This window comes from Natrix helvetica (genome assembly GCF_964273705.1).
Source record: "Natrix helvetica genome assembly, chromosome: W".
NCBI lineage: Eukaryota > Metazoa > Chordata > Lepidosauria > Squamata > Natricidae > Natrix > Natrix helvetica.
This window is the reverse complement of record NC_138555.1, coordinates 86429405-86455095: the sequence shown is the minus strand read 5'-3', so window position 1 is coordinate 86455095 and position 25691 is coordinate 86429405. Positions and strand designations below refer to the sequence as shown.

Here is a 25691-nt window from a genome sequence, read left to right as displayed (position 1 = left end):
GACTGTGCCCTCTGCCCTGAGCCCAGGGGATGCCAACCGTGTGGCTCTCAGGCCCCTCCCAGGGCTTTGGGGCCACCCGGCCTGGAAGAGGAAGGAGCTGTTGGGCTCCAGTGGGTGGAGTGGCAGCCGAGAGGGGAGCCCTTTGGCCGAGTGATCTGAACAAACAAGCTCTCGCGCAGCCCCTGTGCACACGCCACCATGTGCACCGGGAAGTGCTCCCGCCTGGTGGGCCTCACCCTGGTGGTCGCGGCCCTGGCCTGCATGGCGGCCAACATCCTACTGCTCTTCCCCAACGCCGAGAGCCAATGGACGCCGGATAACATCACCAAGCAGGCCTGGCTCATGGGGGGTGTCATCGGCGGGGGGCTGATGGTGAGTGGGCAGGGTGGGGCGGGGGCTTCTCCTGGGGTCTTGCTGGATTCTTGGGAGCTGCCCTTGCCGGAGCAGCTTCTCCCAGGGCCCCTGGGGGCAGGGCGAGGGGCAAGGGATGGCTTGCTTACTTGAGCTGGAAAGCGAAGCATCTCGAAGAGTTCGGAAGTGGGCTAAGCGCTCCGGGCCGAGGGTCTCGGGCTGGGCAAGACCGTCTCATGTCTGGAGGTAGAACGCTTCCTGGATGGCCAGGGCAGGGGGAGGAGTCGTCATGAGGAGAGGGAGACCCCTGCTCCATCTCTAGACCCTTTGTAAGCAGAGCGCCAGCCGGTTCCATCTAAAGCTCAGCTCTGCTCCTTCTGGACTTTGAGCCGGGTGCTGGGCGCTGCCCTTGGTGCCAGCCGGTAACACTCACAGGGAAGCAGGGAGTGGTGCACGCCATGGCTGCCTGGCTTCTGCCTTCCCTAAGGGGGCGTCCTGGGCAGAGGGGCACCTCCAAGCCGGCCACTTTCTCTCCCCGCAGGTCCTCTGCACCGGCTGCTCCTCCGTGCGGGCCGGCGGGAAAGGATGCTGCGGGTACGGATGCTGCGGGAACCGCTGCCGGGTAGGTGGAGACAGGAGAGGCTCCCCGGGAGCTCTCTGGTTCCCCTGAGGCTGAACCCCAAAGGGGGCTTTGGCCAGGTGGCCCCACGAGACGGGCAGGGGTGGCAGGCAGTGCAAAGCCAGGGGCCCCATCCGCTCCACCTGACGAAGCTGGCAGGTTGGGCGCTCAGGGCCCTGGGCTGCCAGGGAGGGCCCGTGAGTGCGTGGCAGAGAGAAGGGCCAGAGGGGCGAGCCCTCCCCCACTCCCTTTTCCGACCACACGGCAGATGCTGCGCTCCGTCTTCTGCTCCATCTTCGGGGGCCTGGGGGCCTTCTACTGCCTGGTGGTCTCCTGCACAGCCCTGGCCGACGGGCCCTGGTGTGAAACGGAGCCTCAGAAGTGGGCGTCCCCCTTCAAGGATCTCAGGTGAGCAGGGCTGGGGGACAGGAAGCCCCACCCACCCACGGCTCACGGGGTTTCTGCCGTGGGCCAGGCTGTGCCCCGGGAGCGAGTGGGGCATCGGGGGAGGGGCTTCGGTGTGCCCACCTTCCAAATCTGAGCTCTCCCCCCCCCCGTCAGTGAGAACTACCTTCGGAACCAGACCGTGTGGGAGGTGTGCCTGAGCCCCCCCTCCATCGTCCTTTGGCACGTCGTGCTCTTCTCCATCCTGCTGGGGCTCAGCCTGCTGGAGGTGGTGCTGTGCGGCATCCAGGTGGTCAACGGCCTCCTGGGCACCGTGTGTGGCGACTGCCGCAAGGACGACGACCGAGCTGTAAGTGGGCAGCGGAGGAGGCGCCTGGGACGGGAGGGCTGGGAGCAGATGGCCACAGGAGACCGGGGGAGGGAGGGAGGGAGGGAGGGAGGGGGGCACCCTCCCTGGGCCCCACATCGCTTGCTAGCCTTGTACGGAGGGGGGTTGCATGCACCCGGGCACGAGACCCACAAGCCCTCTTGGCAACCCTGGTAGCTCACTGGCGCTGCCCTTTTGATTTCCTGCCAGGGGGAAGGCCTGTGAGACCGACCGACCGACCGGAGCACTCGCACCAACATCCACTCCTCCCCCCACTTGGCCCCTCCCCCCAAATCTCCCGGCCAGCAGGGGTGCAATCGTGAAGGTTTATTGGAAGCCCCCCAAATAAACGGCTCTCTGCTGCAGCCTCTGTCCACTCTGAAGGGTCTTGGCAGAAGGCGGGAGGGGGTCCTGGGAGAAGCTGGGGGGGTGGGACCTGTGGAGAAAAGGCCGGTGCTGAGCAGGGGGGCTTCTTCGGTCAAGGGGCTGGGGGGGGCAGGGAGTGCTGAGGGACCCCCAGGGGCCTCCTGGGACCGGAAATGGCCAGACTGTAGCTGAGTTGTGGGCATCTGACCAGGGGAGGCCGGGAAGGACCTGCTGGCCACTCCTGGGCAGAACCACTCTGGGGCAGGGAAAGAGGGGGGGCGTTTGGGGGCCCCAAAAAGTGGTTGCTCCAACTCTCCCGAGGGAAGGGAAGGGAGAGGAGGGAGGGGCTGGGGCGAAGTGGGGGGCGCTCTTGGGCTCTCTCCTCTCCCAAGGGATCAGAAGGGGCCACGGGGGGGGAGGGGCTGCTTGTGCCAGGACACACTGACCTGTGTGGGCTCCGTGAGGGTCACTGGGTGCAGCAGAGGAACCGGAGGTCGTTGAGGGCAGAGTCATCCATCAGGACACCCCGGATGGCCTCCTGCTTGGTCTGGATCCCGCACAGGCCCTTGAGGCAGGAGGGGCTCCAGGCTCCGTACTCCCCCCAGGGCAGCCCTGGCCCCTCCAGGACCTTCCCGTCTGAGCAGGCAAAGCGGATGTTGGTGGCACCCATGTAGTCGCTGATGCCACGCCGGACACTCTCCACCCTCAGAGAGAAGCCGGTCAGGTAGCTGCCCGGGGAGCACCAGAGGGGGTCAGTCCAGTGGCCCCACCTGAGGGAAGGCAGAGGCGAGAAGGGTTAAATGCTGGCAAACCCCCCTCCCCTCTTGCCGCCTTCTGCCACCTCGTCTGTCGCACCGCCTGGCGCTCCTTGACGGATGGCTTTCCATGGAAGAGAAGCTTCCGAGGGGAGGCCCACTTCCGCCCCGCTCACCCGGGTACCAGGAGGGCTTGGCCTGGGCACCCTGGGCTCTGCTCATTGCAGGCGACATTTCTAACTGCAGGAAGCGCCTGGGGACATCTACGCACCCGCACTGAGGCAACGCAACGTTATGCCAAGGCGAGGCATCCAGGGCTGGCAGGGGGAGGCATGGGGGCCCAGTGGAGATGAGGAGAAGGATGGTGGGGGGAAAGGGGGAAAGGGGGGGCTGCTGTGGGGGGGGGGCAGGGAGGAAAGCAGGGGACTGACTCACACGTTGCTCTGGGACTCCACAGTTTTAGCCTCGGCCTCCCCACCGTGGGCGCCACGCGTGCAATGCAGCCGGAGGCCGTTCAGGGCCGTGTCGTCTTTTGCCTGCCCCTGATAAGGCTCCACCTGGGACAGAAAGATGGAGGGACGCTCAAGGACCCACAAGGGGGGAGGGGAGGCCGGGGGTCAAACAGCAGGTGGAACCCCAGCTGCTTACCTGCTTACCAAGTCAGGAAAACGGGGAGCGTAGGCGACAGTGAAGGAATGGCTCTGTAGGTGCCCAGGGGCATCCGGCTCTCCCTCCTCTTGCCTGGTTGGTCAGCATTCCCTGGGGGGGGGGCTGCAGCCCTTCCACCCGTCTTCCCCTGGGCTCCCCCCCCCCCCCAGCATCTGTCTCCTCAAGCATGGCCTGGGCCCCAAACCAGGGAAGGCACGGAAGAGGCTGAAGGGGGGCGATTACCTTGAGGCTGAATCCTGTGGCATAGGTCCCACGCGGGCACAGCTCCTGCCAGGCCCAGGGACCCCAGGGACCCCCGTTGGACACCCCAATGGCAGGCCAGCTTTCCACGGCAACGCCGGTTCCTGCCAGGGCCGCCCCCAAAAGCCACAACCTGACAGCCGCCATGATGCCCAGCAGCTTCTGCCCGGGGGTGCCCTTGCTCTGCTTTTATACCCTCTTGCCAAAAAGGGGCGGGTGGGTGGGTGGCCGGGATCAAATGACTCCCGAGATCCCACCTGGGCCCCTGAAGGGGACAGGTTCAACCGGTTGGGATTAGGCCGAACAAAACAGGTGCGGAAATCCTAGCCTGGGTCTTGAACCCCTTGTTCCCAGGAAGGACAAAGGCCAGGCTGGCAGGAGGCCCGTCTGGGTCCTGGGAAGCCCCCGCCTGGCCTGAGGGTCAGGGGGCTCCAGGGGTCCCGAGAGGGAAAAGCAGCTCAGAGCCAGGGTCTCAAGAGTGAAAGCAGCTGTGGCCACAAGGGAGCAAATGGGGGCTTTGGACTCTCCTCACCTGGGCAGGAAACAGGGAGGGGGGTTCTGGCCCACCTTCTCTGCCAATGCTGGGTGTTGGGACACGCACACACACCCACCCAACGATGTGTCTGTGTGTGTGTTAATACGGCCCCTCCCAATTTATCCTACAGACTGTGAGGAGCTAAAAGAGCTTTAAGTGCTGTGGGCTGGCAAGGCCAAGGTCTACATAAGGCAAGGACAATGCTTGGGGGGGGGGGAAGAATAGGGGGTGGGGGGCACCATAAGCAACTGCCCAAGAGCCAGGCGTTTGCCAAAGGAGCCCCCTCCAAAGGAGGCCCATGTTTTGCAGCCTGCAAAGGCTTCCCCCCCTCCCCCAGGGAGGAGACTCCCCTGCCAGGACTAGGGACTCTGGCTCCTCCTGGCTCCTTTGCGGCTCAGCTGATTCAGGGAGCCTGGAGGACCCGGGGGGGGGGAGGGGGTTCCAGCTGGGCCCACCAGCTCCCCCACGGTCCTAAGGAGCAGCAGAGAGCCCCCGAGCCCCTGGGCTGGAGAGGCCTTTGCCCACCTGGGCTGCTTCTGGGCTGGTGCCTGGAGGGCGGGAGGTGGCGGGAGGGGTCCCAGGCGCCCTGACCCCTTCCTGGCCCTCTGGAGTGAGAGGGGGCTGGTGGGAAAGGAGCCACAGCAGAGATCTCGGGGGACCTCCAGGCACAGACTGCTTTCCTCAGTGGATCCCCTGCTGCTCTTCGTCTGTAACCCTCTTGGAGGGAGGGAGTGTCCTGGCAGTCCGTCAAGTGGGAGCGTCTCGAGAGGGGGCATGAGTGGCGGGTCGAATCTTGGCCCACTGAAGTGGGGAACTATCCCCACCACCACCGAGCAAAATGTGCCCTTCCTTCCTCCTCCTCCTTGGTGGGGCTCCGTGGGGAGCCCACTGATAAAGTCCACACTTGGATAAAGCCGGCTGCCCCATGAGGTGCCCCACCCTGCCCTTCCCTGGGCAGCCTGAACCCATTTCCGGCACTTCTGAGGATGGCACAAGAGGCTTTCATGAAGGTGATGCCATCTGGGCCCTTTCGCTTCCAGTTCTGGATTCCACTGCCAGCCCCCCCCCCCAAATGAAAAGATGAGCCCCACCTTAAGAAAAGCTCATGCAGCACCCACCTCGGAGGCACCTGGGACTGGACGGAGCAAGCAGGGGGGAAGCCACCCATAGCATTCCAGGCTCAGGGGGGGGGGGCATGGGGGCATCAAAGTGCAGGACCCCTCCCCCTGCCTCTGCTCCAGCAGCCCCAATCAATCCGGGGGGGGGGGCGAGAGGGAGGAAGGGAGGTGGGCACACATGGAAATTCTGGAAGCCCGAAATGGGACTCCGTGGGGCACATCTGGCAGCCTGAAAAAAAGGGGGTGGCCTGGAGAGACTGCCCCTTGTCCAGCAAAGCCCTTTCCTGTCCAGGGCCTCATTTTTCCCCAAACCCAGAAATTTCCAGGGGGAATTGTTGGCAGGCTGCCCCACCCCCACCGCATTGGGGTTCCCTGCTCACCCCTCCCCCTGGAGGGTCCCAGCAACCTTACCAGGCGCCTGGGGGGCCACCAGCCCTCTGCCCCGCCAGTTCCCCCTGCCCTCCCCAAGAGCCCTGCTGGAGGGGCCCCCTTGGAGCCGCCCAGCTCGGCCCTCCCTCACACACACACACACACACACACGCACACACACACACACACACACCGTCCTCCTCCTTATCTCTGCCGGAAGAGAGGGCGGAGGGCAGGGTGCAAAGGTCTGGCTGGTCCCTCCTGCTGGAGGAGGCAAGAGGCTGGAGATGGGGGCTCCTCTGCGCCCCTGCCAGCTGCTGCTCCTCCTGGGGATCTTCCTCCTCCTCCTCTTCCTCTCCAGCCGGCACCTCCGTAAGTCAGGGACTGGGCGGGGCGGGGGAAGGCGGGCAGGGGCCAAAGGGCCCAGGCTGCAGCTCACCCACCCTGCGCTTCTGCTCCTGCAGCAAAGCTCTCCCTGGCTGCCTGTGCCCGGGGTGGGCATTGCTGCCCATGGCTTGGGAAGACGCTGCCCAAGGAGGAAGAGGTGAGAGGAAGAGACAAGCGGCTTTGCTGGCCTTATCAGTCGGGGAGGGAGGGGGAGACGCGCCTGCTTCCCCCTTGACAGGGAGGGGTGCCAAAGACCCTCTGGAGTTTTGCGGCAGCTGAGGGACCACAGGCCTAATAACTGGGGGGTGGGTGGGAGGGTGGGCAGGGAAGCCAGGAGGCTCACCCCCCCTTGAAATCCCAGCAAGGTTAGAGTCATGGCGATGGGGAGATGGAGGGGAGTCCGAAATGCCTTCCACAATGTGTGTGTGTGTGTGTATGTGTGTGTGTGAGCTGGGAGATGAACTGGCTGGAGGGCATTTTGGGTCTGTGGTTTCCCAACTGGTAAGTAAGGGGGGGAGGGGGAGGGAATGGAACTTAAAACTGAAGGAAGAGGCAGTTAAGTAAGAAGGAAACCGGGGGGGGGGGGGGGCGGGGAGGGGAGTTTAATCCTTTCCCTCCACCCCTGCCTTCCCCACCCACCTCCACCCCTTCCTTCTCTTTCTGCAGCCCACTCCTGCCTTTGCCCCTGCTGGGACCCCAACATTCCCCCTCCCTCTCTGGGGCGAAGAAGAGTTTGACATCCGGCAGCTGCAAAGGGCTTTCTCGGCCAGCCTCTCCCCCCGGGGGGAAATCCTCCTCCAGGAGTACCTCCGAGGCTGGAGGCAGCTGCTCAAGTGAGAAGGGAAGGGGTGGGGGTGGCCTCTGGGAAGACCCAGGCCCTGAGCGATCCAGAGCTTGGAATTTCCTTCTAGAAAGAGGTGGGGGCCACTGGGGGCCTTCAACTGCGCCCCCCCCCCCTGCATGGCTCCCTCCCACTGTGTTCCTCAGCAGTGCTCGGGTGGGGAGCACTGCTGCACATTCACAGGTGGCTGTGCTTTGCAGGTTCATGGAGGCGCTGGGCACGGCCTTCGGGCTCATCTCCCGGGAGACTGAGTCCAAGATCGGCATCCTGCAGCAGCATCAGGAGGGGCCGCACGGCCTCCACTACCGCACCGTGCAATCCATGGTGGACTTTGAGCTGGCCTCGGGCTTGGTGGGCTTCCAGTCCCTGCCAGCCCACCAGCCTCCCTCGGGCTGCCGGACACTGCTGCGCCTCCATCGCGCCCTGAAGTGGCTGGAGCTCTTCCTGCACAAACTGGGCACCAGCCCGAAGGACGGGAAACCCTCCCGGATGTGTGCGGAGGCCTACCGGGTGGCCCTGGCCCCCTATCACAGCTGGTGGGTGCAGCAGGCCGTTGCCCTGGCCTCCCTGGCAATGCCCTCCCGCCAGGAGCTGTACCGCATCATCGTGCGGGGGGAGAAGCTGGCGGTTGGGGCCGCTGTCCTGACCACGGTGGAGAGCCTGGGCCGGGTGTACAACGTCACCCAGGAGGTCTACTCTGCCCATGGGATGCTGGAGCTGCCCTAAGGACGCCCAGGGCAATGCGGGGGTTTCACACCCGGCACCCGAAGGACCGATCCGGGGCCAGAAGCCTGCTCTCCTGGGCAGAAAGTGGCTGCCCCTGCGCCGGCATGCACCGTCCAGAGAGCAGCCCCCGTTCAGCGCCTGGGGGTCCCCAGTGGAAGACGGCAGGGCTCCCTTTGGGGGAGGGGAAGACCTGAATAAAGAGCCTTGGGAGGACTTACCCACCCAGGGACCCAGAACCAACTATGCCTCGTGACTGCCCTCTGCTGGTCCGGCCAGGGGCTTTTCCATCTGTACAGCAAGTGGCACTCCATCGCATTTCCTGCACCCCAAGGGTGGGTTACAGCGCCCCCACCCACCCCCGGGCTGTGGTGCAGCTGGATACCGCCTGCCCCTCTGCCCCTAGGCTGGGGAAGGGCGGGATGCAGGGGCTCCATGTGCAGGGAAGCAGGCACTGCCCTCCGACCCAGATACAGCCCCTCTGCTCTACAGCCCCTTTCCCTTTCCCTTTGCAAGCCAAGCAGGGCTGCTGCCAGCCAGGTTTTTCTCGGGGGGGGGGGGGGGGGTGACTGTCTGGTTGAGTTGAGAAGTTCAGAAAACGAGGTAACTGATTCCCAAACACAATCATTACTGAAGAGGGGGGAAGGGGGGGGATAAGACCCTGTGGTCGAACGAAGAGCTCTGAAAAACAGAACCAAAAAGAACAGCCATAAAAAAGGGGAGAGATAACAAATGCAGCACATCAGGAAACAGGCTGAATCTGCAAGGCTGGGATCCCGAAGGCTAAAGCTCAGCAAGAGATAAGGCTCCCCACCCATGCCAAAAACAACAGAAGGCTTCTTGGGACACGTCCAGAGAGAGAGGAATGTCAAAGAGAAGGAAGCTAACCCAGCTCTGGGTAGAAAAGATGGCAAGACTGGAGCAAGCCAACAGGCGTCTGATATGTAAGGAAGGGGGGGGGGGGTGTAGCAGGAAACCCCAGACCAAAACATACCTGGGAAAATCCCAGAAAAGGAAAACAAACAGCTGGTTTGAAACCCAAGGGATGGGGGGGGGGGACTCCCAGAAGCCAGCAGGGTCCTGCCAGAGGAATCTCATTACTTCCTTTGATTAGTGGGCCAAAGGAATGGCGTGGGAGTGGGTGTGGTTAGGCATTTGATAAGGCTGGCCTCCTTCTTGACAAAATTGAATTAGGGGGTGGGAGGAGGGATGGAGTCATTACCAGAGGGAAACCCAGTTAGGTGGTCCTCCATGGGTCTACATCCATGTGGAGGGAGGGAAGCCGTGGGGAGATCCTGGACCAGGAATCCTCAACAGTAAACAGCTCAGAAGGGGGGGGGGGGGTTAGAAGAGACAGTCATCAAATTTGCAGATGGCATCAAAGCAAATGGAGTGGGGGGGGGGCAGATTGACACCAGCTCAGAAAAGAGTCTCTGGGGTTCAAGAGGATCTCCATGGACCTCAACACTGGGCCCCAGCCAGGAAAACGTCGCTCAGAAGTGAGCAAGGCAAGATTCCGCCATCCCAGGCAGGGAAACCACAGGCAGACGCGGGGGGGGGGGGATCCTGTGAGCCCCTCATGTGCCGCAGCTGCCAGAAGAGCCGAAGGCCACCCGGGGAGGGAATCAGGGACCGCAGCCCCGCTCTAGGCTGCCTGGGTTGGACTGGAGCTGCCACGACGGGCCCAGTCCTGGTCGCCTCGGGGACTGGGAGGGCTTCCCTCCTGCCCGTGGGCTCCGGGATGGTAGAAGGGCCCGCGGAGGGAAGCTCTGCACGCACGCGGGGACAGCCTCCCCTCTGGGGCTCCAGGACAACCGCGGAGTCCGGGGCGGACTGACTTCGAGGGTCCCTTCCCACCCGAGCACCCCCTGGTTGTGCTGGGGATGCGAACAACCTCCAGCTCCCCCCACATCAGCCTCTTCTCTCCCAGCGGGATCGGCTTTTAGGGGGCTTTTCAAACTGAAGGGCACATTCAGCATCAACGGGCAGCAGACCGTTCCCACGTTACGCGAGTCAGGGATGCTGTGCGCCGCGTTTCCCAACCTCGGCCCCAACCTTAAGACCTGCTGTGGGATTCTGGGAGTTGAAGTCCACAGGTCTTAAAGCGGTCGAGCTTCAGGCCAAGTGTGGGCGCTGGCGGATGACGCGCTTCCGCTGATCCCATTCAAGGAACCGCCGGAAGTCTTAGGAGCCAGGCAAAAAAGTTGCCGCTCTAGGACATCTCCAGAGACTCTATCAGTTGAAGAGATAGAAACGGCAGAGGCCCGAGTGGGAGGCCTGCCCGGCAATCCAACCAAACCCACGAGCGCCACCAACAGGACCCGCCGGTTGCTGCGCGGGCTCACTCCGCTCGGCCTCTCCGCAAGCGCCGTGCCGTAAAGCCCTGCGCGTCGGCGTTTTTGCGTCAGTGTCGCGCTCGGGCGAAGATGGCGGCGGCGATGGCAATGACTGGGCTGGCGGCGGGTCCGAGCCTCGGGCTGACGGCCGGTTGCCCGGACTGGACCCACCAGGCGGAGAGTACCGGGGTGAGGGCGGGCGCCGGCGGGGGCGGGGGGAGGTCCTGGCCGGGGTCTCCGGGGCTGACGCTAATTCTCTTCCCCCTCCGCCGCAGACCACCATCATGGCCGTGGAGTTCGACGGCGGCGTGGTCATCGGGGCAGACTCCCGCACCACCACAGGGTCAGTGGCCGGCGGGCGGAGGGAGGCGGGCGGGCGGGGGTTGGGGTCCCGAGAGGAGGGAGGAGGGGGTGGGCGGGGGTCCCGGGCGGGGATGACGGCTGTGCCGCCCGCAGGTCCTACATCGCCAACCGCGTCACGGACAAGTTGACCCAGATCCACGACCGCATCTTCTGTTGCCGCTCCGGCTCCGCCGCCGACACCCAGGCCATCGCCGACGCTGTCGCCTACCAGCTGGGCTTCCACAGGTGGGCGGGGGGGGGGGGCGTTGCAGGCTCTGCGATGGGGAGGGGGCGGCAGGTCCACTCTGGCAAGTGCCACTGATCTGCCCGTGGAAGCCCTTCTGGTCTGCCTGGATTGGTGGGGGGGGGGGCTTGGAAAGGGGGGGCTTGTGGGGGCTGCCTGCAACCCTCCCTCTCCTCGCCCTGCAGCATCGAGCTGGACCAGCAGCCCCTGGTGCACACAGCGGCCAGCCTGTTCAAGGAGATGTGTTACCGTTACCGGGAGGACCTGACGGCCGGGATCCTGGTGGCCGGCTGGGACAGGCTCAAGGGGGGGCAGGTGAGGGGCAGCGATGTGCTTCCCAGGTTCCGGGGGGGGGGGTGAGCCTTGTGGGAGCCTGGCCCTTGACACTGCATGGAGGATGTCCTGCCTGGGTGGATGGACGTCCATCTGGACCCAGCTGCTGCCCTGGGTTGGCCTTGGGCACTTTTGTGCAATGCCAACCGGCCACCCCTGAGCCCTCCTGCTTCTGGCTGCCCTGCCGAAGGTTTCTCTTGCCTCCCTTCCAGGTGTATTCTGTCCCCATGGGGGGCATGATGGTCCGCCAGCCCTTCTCCATTGGGGGCTCCGGCAGCTCCTACATCTACGGCTTCGTGGATGTTTCTTACAAGCCCGGGATGAGTAAGGAGGAGTGCCTGACTTTCACAGCCAATGGTGAGGAGACCCCAACCCCAGGGCCCAAGGGCAGGAGCCCCCGATTATTTCTCAGGAAGGGGCTGACTCTGCTTCTGCTTGTCTTCTCTCCTTGCAGCCCTCGCCCTGGCCATGGATCGCGATGGCTCGAGTGGGGGCGTCATCCGCCTGGCTGCCATCACCAAGGACGGTGTGGAGCGCAAGGTCATTCTCGGCAACGAACTGCCCCGGTTTTCCTCCATCTGAGGGGGTAGGTGGGGAGGGGGTGTGGCCCCAGTGACGCCTGGAATGGCCTGCAACTCTTGGGGAGGGGGCTGGGGGTTGTCTTTATGTGTGTTTGGTGGGTATTAAAGGCAGAAATCCTTGCTGAGTGTGGCTGCTTTCTTTCGGTCCTTGCGGGAACGACATGGAGAGAGCGGGCGGGGGGCGGGGGTACTTTTCTTTACTGCCTGCTGAGAGCAGCTCTTCTGCACTTTCCTTCTGATGAGGTCAGAAGCTTTGCAGGCGGCAGGCCTCCTTCTCCGTGACAGAAGACCAAGGAAATAGCTGTTTCCACACACACAGCACAAAGCTACCAGCAGCCTTTGAAGGTTAAAAGGGGCTGAAGCAGCAGGTCCCATTTGGGGTCTTTTGCAAAATCAGAAAATGGGGTTAATGGGGGGGAGGGTTCCAGTGAACACTTCTTACCCCCTCCCCCCCCCACAAGCAGCAGAGGGTGGGGGCCCTTTCTGCCAGTTTGCCCTCCCCAGGCGGGCTCTGCCTACTACTACTACTTGTGCCGATTGCTGCCCAGCTGTGATTAGATTGAGAATAAGGGGGGGCTCACCTGGGGGCTTGGGGCTCACCCGCTCCACCCTGTTCTGGCAGACACTAGGAGGAGAGGCCCAACGGCAGCAGCCTTCTCTCTCGAGGTGCTGTGTGTTTTCCGCTTCTGCTGGAGGGAGGAGGGTTGGCTGTGTGCCAGGAAGCCTTTTCCTTGGCAGCTCCAAATAGGAGCTGTTGCCTATTCCCACCCACACCCCCTCCTTCATACAGACAGCCTCCTGAGCTTGGTTTGGGGGCTTAGCCTGGCCTGCAAGATGGCTGGAGGGGGCCTGCTCCTCCCCCCACCCCTGCTGAGTCCCTGCTCAGTGGGCAGAAGCGATTCCCCCCTTGAGGAGAGAGAAAGAAAGAAAAGAGGCCGGGGAGGGGGGCCGTTTATTCCTGGGAAGCCTCTGCCCAGCGGCCCTGCCTGCTGCCTCTCGGGAGGATCAGCTGGTGGAGTCCCTCTCGGAGTCGAGCTGGTGGCGGAAGGAGACTCGCGCTTTGCCGCTGAAGTACGCCCGGCCGTTCTGCGGGTCGCCCTCGCTGCTGGTGGACGGGGTGGACCGTGCTCGGCCTGCCGCGACGTCGGGGCCCTCTGGAGAGGCTGCTGGGGGGGTGGGGGAGAGAAGTGAAGGCTTGTCCGCCCCCTCTGCCTGGCCGGCTGGAGAGAGACCACCGCCCTGCCACCTTACCTTCCGCGGGCTCTCCCTGGTCCGCCTTGCCGGCCCGCCGCCACCGTCCGCGCCTGGCGCGTGGAAAGCAGTCGGGGAGCCTGGAGCCCATCCTGGAGGGTCCGGACAGAGAGGGAGGCGCCAGCGGGGCAGAAGAGGTCCTGAGCCGCCTCTTTCCTCGCCCTCCTCCCCGTCTGGGGCCAGCAGGGAAGCCGCGAGTCCTTGTAATTACAGGGCGGGGGGGGGGCTGTCCCAGAGCAGCCGCGGCGCCACGGAGGGGCTGGGCCCCCGGAGGAGACGGGCCGCCTGCCCGCAGCCACCTGCCACCGAAGGGTCTTTAGGTCTCATTCCCCGCCCGCGTGGCACACTTCGCGCGACTTTTGGGGCCGCTTCTGGCTTGGCTGTAGCCGGCCCGACCTAGCCGGAGACTCCCCAGCCGCCCGCTCCATCCCGGCGGTTTGGAAGGGGGAGGGAAGCCCAGCGCCCATCCTCCCACACCCGCTAGGAACCCTGCCCACGAGGGTGGCGCCCGGCTGAGCAAGGCTGCATCCCACCCGCCCACCCAAGCAGGAGCCCCCGCTGCCCCGAGAAACGGGCGGAAAACTCTAGCGCTGGGAAAGTGGAGGGCCACCGATCTCCCCCCTCCCCACGGATTGGGACGAAGGGGGATCGCTTGGCCGGAGCCTCTGGGTTGGGAAAGCGGGGTCTCCGTCAAGAACGGCCGCAACCCGGGGACAGTCCGCGCACCCTTCCCCGTCAGCTGGCTTCCCGTGACTTCCTCTGCGGCCGGAGCGGCCCGGACGGAGGCATGCGAGTCACTTGGCCAGGCGAGGGAGGGGCGGCGCTCTGCACATGCCCTGGGGCTCCTGCGTCAGCTGGGCGGCGCTGCGCTCGCTCCCAAAACGGGGCCGGCCCTCTTTCCCGGGACAGGAACCCAGCCCTTTCCTCTCCGGCCCTTCCTTCCCTCTTTGATTCTCCCGGCGGGGCAGCTCCGCTCCCCCGCTCCAGCCGCCGCTGCTCCGCGGATCCGCCCTTCCCTCCGTCGGCAGGTATCGTTGGCGCCCCCTCCCCAAGGCCCCGACCCCGGCGGCCCCCGGCTGCGACTGCCAGGACCAGGCTCCCGGCTCCCTCCCGACGGTGGCGGCTGACTCAACCCCTCGGAGCCGCCCGCGGGACTCCGCTGCCCGGGGGCCGCCCTGGGGGGAGGCAGCCCACAGGCCAGGCAGGCAGGGCGGGGGGGGGGGCGATGGACGGGCAGGCTCCATTGTCGGCCAGGCAGAGGGAGAGCGGGGCGCTGAGCCCGCGGGCGCCGGGATGGGCTCCCCCCCCCCCCGTCTGCGGTGAGCGGGGCCATCCCAGCGAGTTTCTCGGCGCTGCACGGCTTGGCCAACTGATGCAGAGGAATCCCCGTCTGAAGGCCGCTGTGGAAAGAACGCCCCGAGTGGCTGCCCCCAATTCCCAGAAGGGAGTGCAGCGGCTGCCTTGGTCTCAGCCTGAGCAGAGAGGGGATGATTCAAAGTTTCCTGCCTCCCCGAAACTCCCGGAAATCTCGCCTTAATCACGCCTGGGTTGCGCTGGGTGCCCTTCCTGGCCTCCAGCAAGAGCTTCCAGGGGCTCAGGGGTGCCTCTTGCCCAAAGCACAGCAGAACCACCCCCCTGGAAAGTTGGGCTGGCTGCCCTGAGGGTAGTTCCAGAGCTGGAGCTGGCACTGAAGAGGCCAAGCGACGTTCCCAAGATCCTAGGGGCCTGTAGGGGGGGAGTGTGCCCATAGCCCAACCCCAACCACTCCAGGGGGCTCCCAGTCAAGCAGGCGTTCCCTGCATGTGGATTGGGGGGGGGGGCAGGTGAGTGCAGCAGCTGGGAGAGTTCCCTAGAGCTCTGTCCAGCCAAGGCTGCCCTGAGGTCAGAGGTCAGTGTATGTGTCCATCTCCTGCCATAGCTCTCCCTCGCTTGACCCTCGCTTGGCCCTTCTGTCCAGTGTGTCTGCCTGCAGCCAGGCTCCCTTCCTGCTCAGAACCAGCGGTTGCCTTTTCCCCTTGAAAGGAGCCTGGCGGCCTTGCAAGGCCTGGGCATCTGCTGCCCGGGGAGGGGCTTCCAGGGAGAGGAGACAGTGTGGGGAGGCTTGCCTGGCCCAGGACCACCTTCCTCCTTTCCAGGGCTGGCAGGCCACACCTGGCCCTGGCCGGGAGACCTCCAGCAGCTCAATGCAGCCGGGAGAACCTGATGAGACCGACGCCCTCCAACCCCCAGTGACTGCAGGTCAGGCTGGGCCCAGCGGGGGTGAGGGAGATTTGGGGGTGGCTCAGGCCCTCCTTAGGGTCTCGGGCTGAGCTCTCCCTCCTTTCCCAGGTCAGCCATGCTCTTTCCTCATGGCGGTCTACGAGCCCAGGCCGCTGCACTCCCAGGCCCCCCTTTTCCTGAAGGAGGTGCCCATCGTGGCACGAGTGGAAAGCACGGAGAGGTACACTTGGGGCTCCAAGGTGAGTGGGGGCTGTCAGGCACCTTCCTGCCCGTAAGCCTCAACCCTGCAGCTGCCATAGAGAGTTGGCCTCAGCCACAGAGCCCATCAGTTCTCAGGAATTCCCTGTTTTAGGGAAGGAACGGGGGGGGCGGGGGGGGAGGCAGTGCCTGGCCCTGGTCTCAAGGCAGACTCCTCTTCCCACAGCTGGTTCAGAGGTTACCCCCAGCAGTTACGCAGGAGGGAGCTGACTGGGGGGGGCACTGGGAGTGTCCTGGTGGCAGCTGGGCCTGGCTCTAGTCCTGGGCGGAAGACCACCAGCCAGCCATTGTGGGACCCAGAAGGACTAGGAACTTACCATGGTCAATACAAGACTGAGAGGTTAAAGGGGTTGCGGGAGGGGGGGGGAAGGACTTTGGAGCAAACCGCCAGTTGGGAGAACAGCCGTTTTACAGGCACTCAGGTGGCTGTTTCCCTTTGCCAACATGTACATTTGAGAAACAGTTACGTTTTGTGTAGGGACAGTCATCTTTACAGGCAGTCCTCGACTTACGACCACAATTGAGCCCAAAATGTCTATTGCTAAGTGAGACATTTGTTAAGTGAGTTTTGCCCCACTTTGAGACTTCTCTTGCCATAGTTGTTAACTGAATCACCGTAGTTGTTAAATTAGTAACAAGGTCGTTAAGTGAATCCGGTTTCCCTGTTGACATGGCTTGTCAGAAGGTCGCAAAAGGGGATCGCATGAAGCCCCTGGGACATTGCGATGGTCGTAAGTATGAGCCAGTTGCCAAGTGTCCGAATTTTGATCATGGGGATGCTGCAGTGGTCGTAAGTGTGAAAAACAGGCATGTCACTTTTTTCATCGCTGTTATAACTTTGAACGGTCACTGAATGGACTGTTTTAAGTTGAGGGCTACCTGCCTTGTGCTTGTCCATGGTTATTAACTGAGAAAGGGTTTATGGGCATTCCAAAGCAAATCTTTTTTGGGGGGGGCTTTTGCCAAGGAGGTTCTGGGGGGGCCCTCCCAGAATTCCCTGCCAAGAGTTCAGGCAGGAGACCCCCTGGCCCGGGGGCAGCCGAGTGCAGGAGGAGGCTTTCCATCAAAGAGAGAAGAGGGGAACTTTCCCTCGGCTGCCATTCAGGGTTATGCCCAGAAGCCAGGGCTTCCTTCTCCAGACCCAGGATAGAGTTCATTCAGCTGCAAGCGCAGGGCAGGAGGGGTTCCACCCCAGAAGGAAGGAAGGGATGGCTCCCTTTTGGCCCTTTCCCTGCCTCCCTTGGCCCCGCCCCAAAGCCAGAGGGCCCCTCCCTTCAGCTCAGCTCCGGGTCCCTCAAGAGGCTCCCCTTCTGCCCCTCTCCCTAGGACCAAACAGTGGCCAAACAGCCCCTGGCCAATCCTACCAAGTGCACCACTGCTGGGGACGGGGAGGCGGTGGGTGGGCAGGAGAATGCCTGCGGGGCCTGTTGTCCAGCTTCCCTCCCTGGCAGGTGCGGCCCAGCACGGTCTACGCCTTGCAGCTCAGCCACGGCCACTTCACCTGGAGCATGAAGAAGCTCTTCCGGCACTTCCAGGAGCTCCACAGGGACCTGATGAAGCACCGCCTCCTCCTCAGCCTCCTCCCGCTGCCCCGGTGAGATTCAGGCGCCCCCGTAGCCAGCGAGGGCCTCCCCCTCCCCCACCAGAGCCAGAGACGCCGGGCGTGTCATCAGCGAAGGGGCCCCAACCTCGGCCCAGACCTTAAGACCTGCTGGGGGATTCTGGGAGTTGAAGTCCACAGGTCTCAAAGCGGCCAAGGTTGCACACCCCTGTTGTCAACCTTGGATTAGGTCCAACATGGACTGCAAGCCTCCCAGGTGCCCTCTGGCACCCTTTGTTGTGGGTGTCCTGGAGACCCGGCCTTCGCAGGGATTTCGTGCCAAATTTGAATGCCTCTCTCTCTCTCTCTCTCTTTCTCTCTCTCTCCCTCCCTCCCTCCCTCCCTCCCTCCCTCCCTCTCCCTCCCTCTCTCTCTCTCTCTCTCTCTCTTCCCCGCTTTCTTCCCCTCTCCTCTCTTTTTCAGCTGGCTGGTTGACAGAACTGCCCTGCTGCTCTCTGCACAGTCTGTGTTTCTTTCTGCACCAGTGTCTTCTTTCCCTCCTCTCTCGCATGCTCGATCCTTCATGTGACCCCAAGCACATCCATTAATTTAATAAATATATCCCACTTGCCCCCCCCCCCAAAAAAAACAACAACCTGGTACAGAAATGCAGCCCTTGGCAGGAGTTAGGCTGAGTCGCTTCACGTGATTGTCAGAGGAATTTGCCCAGCGGTTTCATGAGCCCGGAGCAGCCTTAACACCGGCACCCTCTTTTCATGGTGGCTTCTTTCACAATTGTAACTCTTTGGGCTATTTTCAATGGTTGGATTCATAACCTGCCTTGTTTGCCTGACGTGCTCTTCAATTGAGAAGCCACGATGCATGGATAGCCATTTAGAAAATCGATGCTCCCTTCAGCGCTTCAGTCTGTTCAAAAGTTTAGTTGATGAAAATCAATGGGAGGCAGCCACTTGTTCCCTGGGCGGGGAGTTCCATAGGCTAAGAGCCACACCTGCCTAATGTTTCCAGGAATTGGGGGGTACCCACTGGGCAGGGAGAGCCTGTCCCCAGCTCTGGGGGTGTCGGAGGCTCTGGGGGTGTCGGGGGCTCTGCTGGGGTCGGCACTCGGCTCCCTCTGGGCAGGCAGAGGTCGGGCTGCTGAGACTTTCTCCCTGCAGATTCGTCCTGCAGGGCTCCTGGCCGGTCGGAAGCTCCCTGGAGTTGCCCCCCTTGCCACACGGGGGCAGTGAGGTCTCTCGGCGCCCGTCCAGCAAGCAGGTGAGGCAGCCAAGAGGAGGGTCAGCACAGCTCCCTTCACTGGGCTCCAGGGAGGTGCAGAAGGACCCCTCGGCCACCTCCAATGACAGGGAGGAGGCTGTGGGGGTGGGGAAGGAAGCAGGGGTGGGTGGTGAGGGACGAATGCGGTTGTCAGGTGCGTCTAGATATCTGGGGAGGGGGTGGCAACTTGCAAGGGTAGGGGGCAGCCGAGAGCCCCCCCTGCAGCCCTCCTCCTGGCTCCTTTCCCACAGAAACAGCTGGAGAGCTACCTGAATACCTTGCTGGAGATGAGCGCTTACCGGGACTACCACGCGATGGTACGGCCCCCTCCCCCTTGGCTCAGGAGTGGGTATGGGGCTGCCAGGCCGGCCCTGGTTCCCGTGGGTACCCTCTACTCCTTGCTCCACAGGCGGAGTTCCTGGATGTCAGCCGGCTTTCCTTCCTGCCGGAACTCGGTCCCAAAGGCTTGTGAGTCCAGACTTCTGCCCTTTGGCATGGGGGGGGGAGGTGCTAGGCTGGAGGGCGACGTTTGACCTGCACCTCCCCCGCTTCAGAGAAGGCATGATCCTGAAGCGGTCCGGGGGCCACCGCATCCAGGGGCTGAACTGCACTGGACATCACCAAGTCTGCTACCGCTGGTCCAAGAGGTCAGTCCCAGGGGCGGCAGGGGGAGGGATGGGGTGGGGGGGAGATTTTGCTTTTATTTTAGCCTGCCCTCCCCCTGCAGGTGGCTGGTGGTGAAGGACGCCTTCCTGCTCTACCTGAAGCCGGAGTCGGGCGTCATCTCCTGTGTGCTGCTCTTTGACCCGGCCTTTAGGGTCCAAGTGGGCAAGAAACCCACCGAGACCAAGTACGGGGTCCGTGTGGACAACAGCTGCAGGTCAGTCTGAGGGGGGGGAGGGCAGGACGGCTGACCTGGGCCTTCCAGCCTTGTGTTTGCTGGGGGGGGGCAGCCGTGGAGGAGCCAAGGAGCAGCTTTCCCTCCCGGGTCTCCTCCTGCCCTGCGAGGTGGGCAGAGGTGAGGGCAGGCAGCCCACATCACCCGTTGCCAGCTGCTGGGAGAGGTCCTTGCCCCCGCAGGTCCCTGGTCCTGAAGTGCAGCAGCTACCGCCAGGCCTGCTGGTGGGGCCAGCAGATCACGGAACTGGCCGCCAGCAAAGGCCAGCAGCACCTGCAGCGCCACCGCTACGAGGGGTTTGCGCCTGTCCGCAAGGAGACCCCCGCCCGCTGGTGAGGAGAAACCACCACCCACTGCCGTTCCAGGGGCTGTGGGGGGGGGAGGGTGGCTGGGGAATCACCCACTCTCACCCTGTGTTCTCCCGCCATGGCAGGTTTCTCAACGGAGCTGGGTACTTTGCGGCGGTGGCAGATGCCCTGGTCGAGGCCAGGGAGGAGATCTTCATCACGGATTGGTGGTAAGGCTGGCATGAATCCCCACCCCTGCTTCAGATGAAGGGCACCGGAGGGCCTGCTGTGTGGCCCTTTCCTTTCCCTGGGTGGAAGTGAGTGTGCCCGCAACACTGGGGCATTTGGAGGCCAGTATTACCCAGTCTCTGCTGCTGGTGAACTGGGGGGGGTAGGTTGCATCTCCAGGAGCGAGTTGCCAGCAGCCAATTTTGCTGGGGGGCAGAGGGGGGCAGGTCCCTCCTGAAAGGCAGAAGAGCAGCCCCCACCAGCCCCCCTTCCTGCCACCCCACCCAAGAGAACCCCCCCCCCCAATTCTTCCAGGCTCAGCCCTGAGGTCTACATGAAGCGCCCGGCTCAGTCGGACGAGTGGAGGCTGGACCTCATCCTGAAGCACAAAGCAGTGAGTGGCCCCCGCAGGCTGTATGTGTGTGTGGGGGGGGGGCGCCTGGCTGGCTTCCCTGGCCAGCGGGTGACCGTGCTCCAAATGCCCCCTTTGCAGGAACAGGGGGTACGTGTGTGCGTGCTGCTCTTCAAGGAGGTGGGGCTGGCCCTGGGCCTCAACAGTGGCTACAGCAAAAGGGCTTTGATGCTGCTGCACCCCAACATCAAGGTAAATGCATCCCTCTCCCTCGGGCAGCCCCAGAATTCGAGGGGGGGCTGCAGCCTTGTCTTTCTCATTCCTCTACCCCAGACCCCCCCCCCCCGGCAACAAACCCCCAGCCTCCTCCGCCCTGCCTAGTTCCCCTCGGCTTCCTCTCCCTGCCAGGTGATGCGCCATCCGGACCACGTCTCCTCCATCGTCTTCCTCTGGGCTCACCACGAGAAGTTGGTGGTGGTGGACCAGGCTGTGGCTTTCCTGGGAGGGTTGGATCTGGCCTATGGGCGCTGGGACACCCCGGAGTATCGCCTGACGGACCTGGAGGGTGAGAACGGCTGTGGTGCCAAGGTGAGCCCAGAAGCCGCCTCCTCCCTCTGATGCTCAGTCCCTTCCTTCCCTGAATCCTGGGGTGACTGTCTCTTGCCCCCCCCTCCGTCTGCTCTGACTTGCTCTCTTCTCCCCTCTGCTGCTGGCCCCAGAGGCCCCCCCTCCCCCACCACACCTCTCCCTGACCCTCTCTTTTGCTCAGGGTGGGGCCACTCCTGCAGGCCAGGAGACCCCCATGGACTTGGCCACAAACCAGCTGCTCTGGCTGGGCAAGGACTACAGCAACCTCATTGCCAAGGACTGGGTGCAGCTGGACAAGCCCTTTGAAGGTACAGGGGGTGGGGTGGGGTGAGGCAGAGGCCCCTTGGGGTGGGGGTATGATATAGTCTTCTCAGCTTCTGGGATCTGCGGGAGTTGCTTTGCCTGAGAGCAGGTCTCCATGCTGCCCCCACCCCCCATTGGAGGGAGGGATGGGGGGAGGCAGCCCACCGGGAGGTCCTCCAGGCTCAGCCCATGAGGAAGGGCAGCCCTCCTGTGCCCCCCCTTCTTCTCTTTTCAGGGTGAGGCTGGCCTGTGCTAGGGGGAACTGCTGCCCCCCGAGGCCCGCAAAGTGACCTCCTGTGCCCCCCCCTCCTTGCTCTGGCCCAGATTTGATCGACAGGTTCCAGACCCCTCGGATGCCGTGGCGGGACGTGGGGATGGCTGTTCACGGGGTGGCTGCGCGGGACGTGGCCAGGCATTTTATCCAGCGCTGGAACTTCACCAAGGTAGGTGGGTGAGCGGCTGGCAGGGCTGGGGCTGGGGCTGGCCCGGCCCAGAAGCTGCAAACACACCTGAGAGGCTGGGATATTTCAGCTGTTTGGGAGATAATCAACAACAACAAATGTTTTCAGCAACAGCCATTGGGAGAAATCAGTAACGGAAGCAAATAACACAAATATGGATGAAACCCCCCCCCCCGGTGGCACCCATAGGAGGGGGAGGCTGCCACCCCCTCCCCCTCCTCCTGTCAGGGCCAAAGAAGCTGGTGGAATCGGCAGGTTTCGTTTTTAGCAGCTGGAGGTTCAGTCTCCATGGAGCCCCCCCCCCCCCCCCCCAGTCTTTGGCCAAACAGACTCATAGAGCCAGAAGGGACCCCTGGTCTCCCCCTCCCCACTTTGCAGAGCAGCCCTTTGCAAAGACCCCCAAAGGGAAACTGTTCATAGATACGTTTACTCTTTTGCCTGCTTGAAAGGACGCCCAGCCCCCCTGGGCAGCTCAGCAGCATGCAAGCACACACACACTAGAGCCCCATCTCCTGAAAGGTGGCAGAGACCCCCAAACCCTGGCATCCGCCTCGTGGCTTGGAGGGTCCCCTCCCGAGCAGCCGCGGTGAAGCCAGGAGCAGCCCTTTTATGCGCCAAAGTTTGCAGCCTGTGGTTGAGGAAGCGCCTTGGTTGGTGCATTCAGCTCTTTATGAGGCCCTGTGAAGACCCCCTTTATGACTCTATTCGGAGAGTGAGAAAGCAATTGAGATCGGCTGGGGAGGTGGGGGGTCTTGTGTGCTGAAAAAGCAGCCAAGGGAAGGAAGGGGCTCTGGGGCCACTGAACCCCCCCCCGCCTCCCGTTTCTGCTTCTCAGACAATCAAGGCCAAGTACAAAGGCTCCGAATACCCCTACCTGCTGCCCAAGTCCCCTCACGTTCCTCCGAAGCTCCCCTTCCTTGTGCCCGGTGCCCAGGCTGCAGACGTCCAGGTGAGGGAGCAGGGCCAGGCCGGGGGTGGGGTTGGGAAGGGCTGGGCCTGGGGGCTTTTGAGGGGGCCTCATTGTGTGCCTTGCTTGATAAGAGGGGCTTTGACCGAAGGGGCGAACTCTGTATGCCCCTTGCCCCTTCTGGTGCTCAACAGGCAAGGACCTTTTCAGGGGGGACTCCCCAAGAATATCCAATATCCCCCCAGCAAATGGGGGGGGGTTTCCTGTGCCCGAGCCCCCTCCTTTTGACCCGGAAGACCTTCGGCTGCATCCTCAGGTGCTGCGCTCAGTGGACCGCTGGTCAGCCGGCCTGCACGAATGCTCCATCTACAACGCCTACCTGGACGTCATCAGGAGCTGCCGGCATTACCTGTACATCGAGGTAGGACGGAAGGGGGCCGGGAAGCCCCAGGGCAGCCGGAGGGGGGTGGAAACTGGCTCCATCGGAGAAGGTCCCAGAGGCCTTTGTGGGAGAGGATGGAAAGTGGGGAGCCCCTCCCCCCCTTTGCCCAGGGCCCACTCTGCCCTTCCCTCTGGCAGAATCAATTCTTCATCAGCTGCGCAGATGGGCGCTCAGTGATCAACACCGTTGGAGATGCAGTTGTGCAGCGGATCCTGCTTGCCCACAGGTGGGTTTGGCAAATGGGGGGGGAGAGAGAGGCTGCCACACCCAGGTTGCGCGAGAGATGTCCTATTGTTACCGCCAGGTCCTTGTGAGGGGAACCAGGCAGGGGCCCAGAGAGCAGTCGAGCCAAATGTACTTTATGGCAAAGGGGTTAACATTAGCAGAGCCTTCCCAGTGCGGAAGTGCTTCTCTGCCCCCTCCCCTTCACAGCCCAATCCCCAGGGAGGGTCTCTCCTAAGCCCCTCTGCCCTCCGTGCGTTCCTGCTGAGGATCAGCTGCCTTCTAGCCCACCACTCGCCTGGTGGCACCCAGGGGCCAAGGCCTTTCCCGTGAGTCCCCTCCAGGAGGCCAGGCAGAGGCCGTTGGGTGACCGGAGGGAGGGGCCCACAAGGCTCTTCTTCCACCAGGAGCCCCTCCCACCTCCAGCAGCCAAAGCGTGTGTGTGTGTGTGTGTGTGTGTGTGTGTGTGTGTGTGTGTGTGTGTGTGTGCTTGGCTGCGGAGGCGATTCTAAAACCGCTGGGCTCCGTCCAGGATCACAGAGACTCCGGTCAACCCGGGACGGAAACTTCTCCGTCTCTGGTAGCAGAAAACCAGGCGTTGGCGGCCCCTTTTCCCGCCGAGGCTTCCAAGGGGAGGGCAGGAGGGTTTGCGGGCTGCAGGCGCCCCCAGTGAGGCCGCCCGGGTTAAGTGGTGCTTGTGGGCATTTTCGCATGGAGCTGCACCGGTATAATTAACTTCTCTTTGTTCTTATTTATTTCTTGCCTTTATTTTTACAAATAACTCAAGGCGGCGAACACATCTTCTTCCTCCTTTCCCCACAACCACCCTGTGAGGTGGGCTGGCCCGAGAACGGCCCAGCTGACTTCCATGCCTCAGGGGGAACAGGGATTCACCTTCTCTAACCTGGAGCCTGAACCACCAAGCCAAACTGGTTCTCAATGGGAACCCCACCAGCAGCCCAGCCCCTCTGCCCCCCCTCCCCCATTTCCTGCTCAGAAAAGCTCCCACCTCTGAATGAAAGGCCCCAGTTGAAAAGAGCTTTTCTCAATTTTCTCCCCGTGCCACAGGAAGCAGGCAGGGAAGGGATGAAGGCAGGAAGAAACGCCTCCCCCCATGTCCCTGACACCTGTGTGTGTGTTTGTGTGTGGGGGGTGTCTTTCCCATTGCAGTGAGAAGAAGCCGTTCAGGGTGTATGTGCTGCTCCCCCTCCTGCCCGGATTCGAGGGGGACATTGCCCAGGGGGGCAGCAACTCCATCCAGGCCATTCTTCACTTCACCTACCGGTGAGTTTGGCCCCGGGGCTCAGGGGCCCAAGAGGCGGCCTCCCCCCTGCCAAGGACAGTCAGGAGGGCTCCAATTCCTTGTCCCACTTTGCAGGACCCTCTGCCGTGGGGAGTCGTCCATCATTTCTCGCCTTCAGGCAGTCAGTGAGTACCCAGGGATGGGGGAGGGGTGGAGCAGAGTTGACCCTCGGGGCCCTTGAGCCCCATCCTGAGCCCCACCCAGGAGCAAGGCCTGGGTCTCTGCTGGAAGTGGGGGAGCCGAAGAGGGTCTCCCTGCCTTGAGGCGTGGGGGGCTCAGGGCTGGCGTCTCTGTTCTCCTCCTCTCAAAAGTGGGGGATGGCTGGAGGGACTACATCTCCTTCTGCAGCCTTCGGACCCACGGGGAGCTGCAGGGCGCCCTTCTGACGGAGCTAGTCTACGTCCACAGCAAGATGCTCATTGCAGATGACCAGCGCGTCATCATTGGTGAGTAGGGGGGGGCGTTGGGCAGGGCAACCCAAGCTCCGGCCTTCACTTCATGGGTCGAGCCCCTCTGCCCAAAAGGTTCTGCCAACATCAATGACCGGAGCCTGCTGGGGAAGCGCGACAGCGAGCTGGCCGTGCTGGTAGAAGACCGGGAACTGGTGCCGTCCGTTATGGGCGGGCAGGAGTATGCAGCAGGGAAGTTTGCGCTCAGCCTGCGCCTGGAGTGCTTCAGGTGAGCGCTGCGGGGGCAGAAAGGGATGCCCCCTCCCCCACTTCGCCAAGGAAGACCCAAAGAGCATGGAGACAGATGGGGCAGAAGGGAGGGGGGGGGATGACAGAAGGCCCCAGCAGATGGAGGGCAGCAAGATCCTCCTCTCCAGCTGCCCCACCCCCCCACCCCCCGGAAGCCCAGGGCTTTGGGGGGAAGTCCTGCTCTTTTGCATCCCTGTTGCCATTGAAAAATCCCTGGCAGGCGCCTCTTGGGGGTCGCTCCAGAGGACGATGACTGCATTCAAGACCCCATCAGCGACCGCCTCTTCCGTGACGTCTGGAGTGCCAGAGCTTCAGCCAACACCAGCATTTATGAGGAGGTGGGTGCCCAGGATTTGGGGGGTGTGGGGGTCTCACAGGTGGAGAGAGATGACGACATGGACGCTATTAGGACCTGCAAATCGGCCTCCGGCCCTGCAGGCTGCCCTCCCAGAGGCCTGGGCTGAGGAGCACCTGAGGAAGCATCCCGGGATGCGGGGACAGTGTGTGTGGAGGGGGGATCTGGGCCTCCCCCCCCACGGGCCAAGCGCTAATCCCCCTCTCCTCCCCCGCCAGGTCTTCCGCTGCCTCCCCACCGACGCCGTCCGGTCTCTCCGGGCCCTGCGCGAGCACGTGGCGGTGGGCAGCCTGGCCTCGCTCAGCCCCGGGCGGGCGCGGGAGCGGCTGCGGGCGGTGCGGGGGCTGCTGGTGGGCTTCCCGCTGGAGTTCCTGGCCGAGGAGAACCTCCTGCCGCCCCTCAACTGCAAGGAGGGCATGGTCCCTGCCGAGGTCTGGACCTGAGCAGCGCCCCCCCTCTTCCTCCTCCTCCACACGCTCAATAAACACGCATTCCGCCCCCGCCTCCTTGTCCCGCCTC

At 63.3% G+C, this 25691-nt stretch overlaps 6 protein-coding genes across 7 annotated transcripts; 4 read left to right on the top strand and 2 right to left on the bottom strand.

Annotated features, from left to right (window-relative positions):
• Positions 1-120: 120 nt before the first annotated feature.
• LOC309400538 (transmembrane 4 L6 family member 5-like) lies at positions 121-2109 on the top strand. The gene is made up of 5 exons (XM_081969108.1): positions 121-372; positions 893-973; positions 1239-1378; positions 1532-1724; positions 1953-2109. Exons 1-5 carry the CDS (start codon positions 199-201, stop codon positions 1965-1967), a joined length of 603 nt encoding a protein of 200 aa, XP_081825234.1. The 5' UTR covers positions 121-198; the 3' UTR covers positions 1968-2109.
• LOC309400539 (vitelline membrane outer layer protein 1 homolog) lies at positions 2056-4700 on the bottom strand. The gene is made up of 4 exons (XM_081969109.1): positions 3755-4700; positions 3299-3420; positions 2555-2878; positions 2056-2178 (listed from the first exon to the last, which is right to left on the bottom strand). The coding sequence occupies exons 1-3, from the start codon at positions 3917-3919 to the stop codon at positions 2575-2577; spliced, it is 591 nt and encodes a 196-aa protein (XP_081825235.1). The 5' UTR covers positions 3920-4700; the 3' UTR covers positions 2056-2178; positions 2555-2574.
• A 1288-nt stretch (positions 4701-5988) lies between these two features.
• Positions 5989-8090, top strand: LOC309400536 (ceramide-1-phosphate transfer protein-like). The gene is given in 4 exon segments (XM_081969106.1): positions 5989-6193; positions 6196-6338; positions 6848-7014; positions 7223-8090. Coding segments are annotated over 4 exon segments (948 nt in total). The 5' UTR covers positions 5989-6081; the 3' UTR covers positions 7749-8090.
• A 1906-nt stretch (positions 8091-9996) lies between these two features.
• On the top strand, positions 9997-11639 carry LOC309400537 (proteasome subunit beta type-6-like). Its single transcript, XM_081969107.1, has 6 exons — positions 9997-10270; positions 10357-10424; positions 10538-10669; positions 10853-10982; positions 11213-11357; positions 11455-11639. Exons 1-6 carry the CDS (start codon positions 10172-10174, stop codon positions 11580-11582), a joined length of 702 nt encoding a protein of 233 aa, XP_081825233.1. The 5' UTR covers positions 9997-10171; the 3' UTR covers positions 11583-11639.
• An 877-nt stretch (positions 11640-12516) lies between these two features.
• LOC309400460 (uncharacterized protein) lies at positions 12517-13599 on the bottom strand. Of its 2 annotated transcripts, none has more exons than XM_081968975.1 (2): positions 12833-13599; positions 12517-12747 (listed from the first exon to the last, which is right to left on the bottom strand). In XM_081968975.1, the coding sequence occupies exons 1-2, from the start codon at positions 12921-12923 to the stop codon at positions 12587-12589; spliced, it is 252 nt and encodes an 83-aa protein (XP_081825101.1). In that variant the 5' UTR covers positions 12924-13599; the 3' UTR covers positions 12517-12586. The 2 variants fall into 2 exon arrangements, with proteins under 2 accessions (XP_081825101.1, XP_081825102.1); XM_081968976.1 differs by having other exon boundaries at positions 12517-12744.
• A 116-nt stretch (positions 13600-13715) lies between these two features.
• On the top strand, positions 13716-25675 carry LOC309400459 (phospholipase D2-like). Its single transcript, XM_081968974.1, has 25 exons — positions 13716-13860; positions 14968-15070; positions 15161-15291; positions 16762-16904; positions 18029-18128; positions 18380-18445; positions 18538-18596; positions 18683-18775; positions 18856-19008; positions 19209-19358; positions 19460-19543; positions 19857-19935; positions 20035-20145; positions 20302-20481; positions 20663-20789; positions 21109-21227; positions 22081-22194; positions 22469-22573; positions 22732-22820; positions 23987-24100; positions 24195-24244; positions 24431-24565; positions 24644-24797; positions 25038-25155; positions 25391-25675. The coding sequence occupies exons 2-25, from the start codon at positions 15016-15018 to the stop codon at positions 25613-25615; spliced, it is 2754 nt and encodes a 917-aa protein (XP_081825100.1). The 5' UTR covers positions 13716-13860; positions 14968-15015; the 3' UTR covers positions 25616-25675.
• The last annotated feature ends 16 nt before the right edge of the window (positions 25676-25691 follow it).

Bases quoted from the DNA above. Each gene is read 5' to 3' on its own strand.
- LOC309400459 (XM_081968974.1), top strand. From the start codon at position 15,016: ATGCAGCCGGGAGAACCTGATGAGACCGACGCCCTCCAACCCCCAGTG. The intron at 21,228-22,080 runs GTAGGTGGGTGA...TCTGCTTCTCAG, and splicing joins AGCGCTGGAACTTCACCAAG to ACAATCAAGGCCAAGTACAA. The intron at 22,574-22,731 runs GTAGGACGGAAG...TCCCTCTGGCAG, and splicing joins GGCATTACCTGTACATCGAG to AATCAATTCTTCATCAGCTG.
- LOC309400460 (XM_081968975.1), bottom strand. From the start codon at position 12,923: ATGGGCTCCAGGCTCCCCGACTGCTTTCCACGCGCCAGGCGCGGACGG. The intron at 12,748-12,832 runs GTAAGGTGGCAG...CCACCCCCCCAG, and splicing joins CCAGGGAGAGCCCGCGGAAG to CAGCCTCTCCAGAGGGCCCC.
- LOC309400539 (XM_081969109.1), bottom strand. From the start codon at position 3,919: ATGGCGGCTGTCAGGTTGTGGCTTTTGGGGGCGGCCCTGGCAGGAACC. The intron at 3,421-3,754 runs GTAATCGCCCCC...TTTCTGTCCCAG, and splicing joins CCACAGGATTCAGCCTCAAG to GTGGAGCCTTATCAGGGGCA. The intron at 2,879-3,298 runs GTGAGTCAGTCC...GCCTTCCCTCAG, and splicing joins GTGGAGTCCCAGAGCAACGT to GTGGGGCCACTGGACTGACC.
- LOC309400538 (XM_081969108.1), top strand. From the start codon at position 199: ATGTGCACCGGGAAGTGCTCCCGCCTGGTGGGCCTCACCCTGGTGGTC. The intron at 373-892 runs GTGAGTGGGCAG...CTCTCCCCGCAG, and splicing joins TCATCGGCGGGGGGCTGATG to GTCCTCTGCACCGGCTGCTC. The intron at 1,379-1,531 runs GTGAGCAGGGCT...CCCCCCCGTCAG, and splicing joins TCCCCCTTCAAGGATCTCAG to TGAGAACTACCTTCGGAACC.
- LOC309400537 (XM_081969107.1), top strand. From the start codon at position 10,172: ATGGCGGCGGCGATGGCAATGACTGGGCTGGCGGCGGGTCCGAGCCTC. The intron at 10,425-10,537 runs GTCAGTGGCCGG...TGCCGCCCGCAG, and splicing joins GACTCCCGCACCACCACAGG to GTCCTACATCGCCAACCGCG. The intron at 10,983-11,212 runs GTGAGGGGCAGC...CCTCCCTTCCAG, and splicing joins ACAGGCTCAAGGGGGGGCAG to GTGTATTCTGTCCCCATGGG.